The following is a 1,500-nucleotide window of genomic DNA, read 5'->3' on the forward strand; positions in this document are numbered from 1 at the left end:
GGCTGCCTCTGTCTGGAGGGGCAGAAGGAAGGCCCTTGCTCCCACCCTTACCTCACGGAGCCAAAAGCAGAAGGGAAGTGCTTACAATCTTCTTCTTGGGTGAGAGGAAGGCATGGCACTCCAGCGCCCCGCTCTCCTGGCTCTGGGCAACGTAAGCAAAGACTTTGTTCTGCAGCTTGTCTGTTGTGCAGTAGGAGATCCTGCGGGCAGAGAGGAGCTGCTCAGAGCAAGGGAGCCCAGCACAGGTCTTCTGCTGTGCTCCCAACAGTGCTGGCAGCCCAAGCCCTTCATCTGCCCCAGCTATTGGGCAGCCCAACCCTGCAGCGGGGGCCAGCAGCTCCCTGGCACCTACGGCTGCACCAAAGAGATGTCCTGTCTCTGCTTCTCATCTGGCCACCCAGCCTGCAGCCCAGCTCCCCTCACACCCAGCACCCACAGATGCCCAACCCAGCCAAAGCACAGCTGGCAGCAGTGGAAAAACCCACCTCAGGTCTCACAGCAACCGCCTTTAGCTAGCCTGAGTCAGTCCACGGCACCCCGGTGCCACTGCAGCCAGAAGAGCTGTCCTGTGTCTGTGGAGGCAGATGTCCTGCCCTACCTGGGGGGCTTCCCAACCATCAGCCTCCACATCCTGCTCCAATGCCAGAAGAGACAAGCAGGGCCCAGGGGAAAGACCCACCGACCCAGAGCTCAGGACCCTGCTTGCCTTCAGTGCCAGGCAGTGCTGTGGGGCACGGCAGGGAGAGGACATGGGCCGCCGGGAGCCAAAGGAAGACCTAAGCTTGAAGGTACCACTGACAGAAGGCCCAGCCCTCCCTGGCCACTCAAGATCCCCTAGGTCTCCAGTCGGCTGCTGGGGAACACCTCCACACGACCATGCCCACCTGTAGATGGAGATGTTCTCAACCATCTCCTTCGTGTCTGCGTCCTGCAGCGAGATGCCCCTTGGAGACACTGTCAGAATCACCTTCTGGAACTTGCGAGCTCCCACCCGTGCCTGGCAGTGGGGAGACACCAGACACCTCTGCCAATCTGGCACAGCTCTTCACCCCGCCTCACTGGCGGGAGCCCCCACCCTCTCCTCACACAGCCACCCAAAAAGTGCCACCCACTTGGAGCCCGGCTGCCGAGGCTCCTGCTGTGGGGACGGGACAGCAGAGCCTGGAGAGCAGTCGTGGCCAGCACAGAACACCCTGGAGGGCCCACACTGCTGCCACGCTCAGGGGAAAGGACAGCCCCTGTCCTGCACCCCCTCCAGAGCGTGGCCAGCAGAGCCCTGCTCCCAGCTGTGCTGCCGGGGTGGCAGTGGGGCTGTCCCACAGGAACACAGCTTGCCCTGGCACACAGGCAGAGACACCCTCCCCTGGGGACACTACGGTCCCTCTGGGGCTCAGGTCTGGACACGGGCCCGTCCCTGGGTCTCGCTCTTCTCCAGCCCAGCACAGCAGGGCCCCGGGCTGGCTCTCACCGTGGCCACAATCCTGCGGATGGCAGCAGCAG

The 1,500-nt window shown here is 63.2% G+C and overlaps 1 protein-coding gene across 1 annotated transcript in view; it reads right to left on the reverse strand.

Annotated features, from left to right (window-relative positions):
- LOC103768744 (low density lipoprotein receptor adapter protein 1-like) overlaps positions 1 to 1,500 on the reverse strand; it is a gene marked incomplete at both ends in the record, with an annotated part of 2,046 nt that overhangs the window by 405 nt on the left and 141 nt on the right. Inside the window, 3 exons of the mRNA XM_008935898.1 lie at positions 86 to 200; positions 885 to 997; positions 1,469 to 1,498. Coding sequence (XP_008934146.1) covers positions 86 to 200; positions 885 to 997; positions 1,469 to 1,498 — 258 coding nt within the window. The remainder of the gene's footprint in view (positions 1 to 85; positions 201 to 884; positions 998 to 1,468; positions 1,499 to 1,500) is intronic.

This window comes from Merops nubicus, unplaced genomic scaffold (genome assembly GCF_000691845.1).
Source record: "Merops nubicus isolate BGI_N331 unplaced genomic scaffold, ASM69184v1 scaffold33762, whole genome shotgun sequence".
Classification (NCBI taxonomy): Eukaryota; Metazoa; Chordata; class Aves; order Coraciiformes; family Meropidae; genus Merops; species Merops nubicus.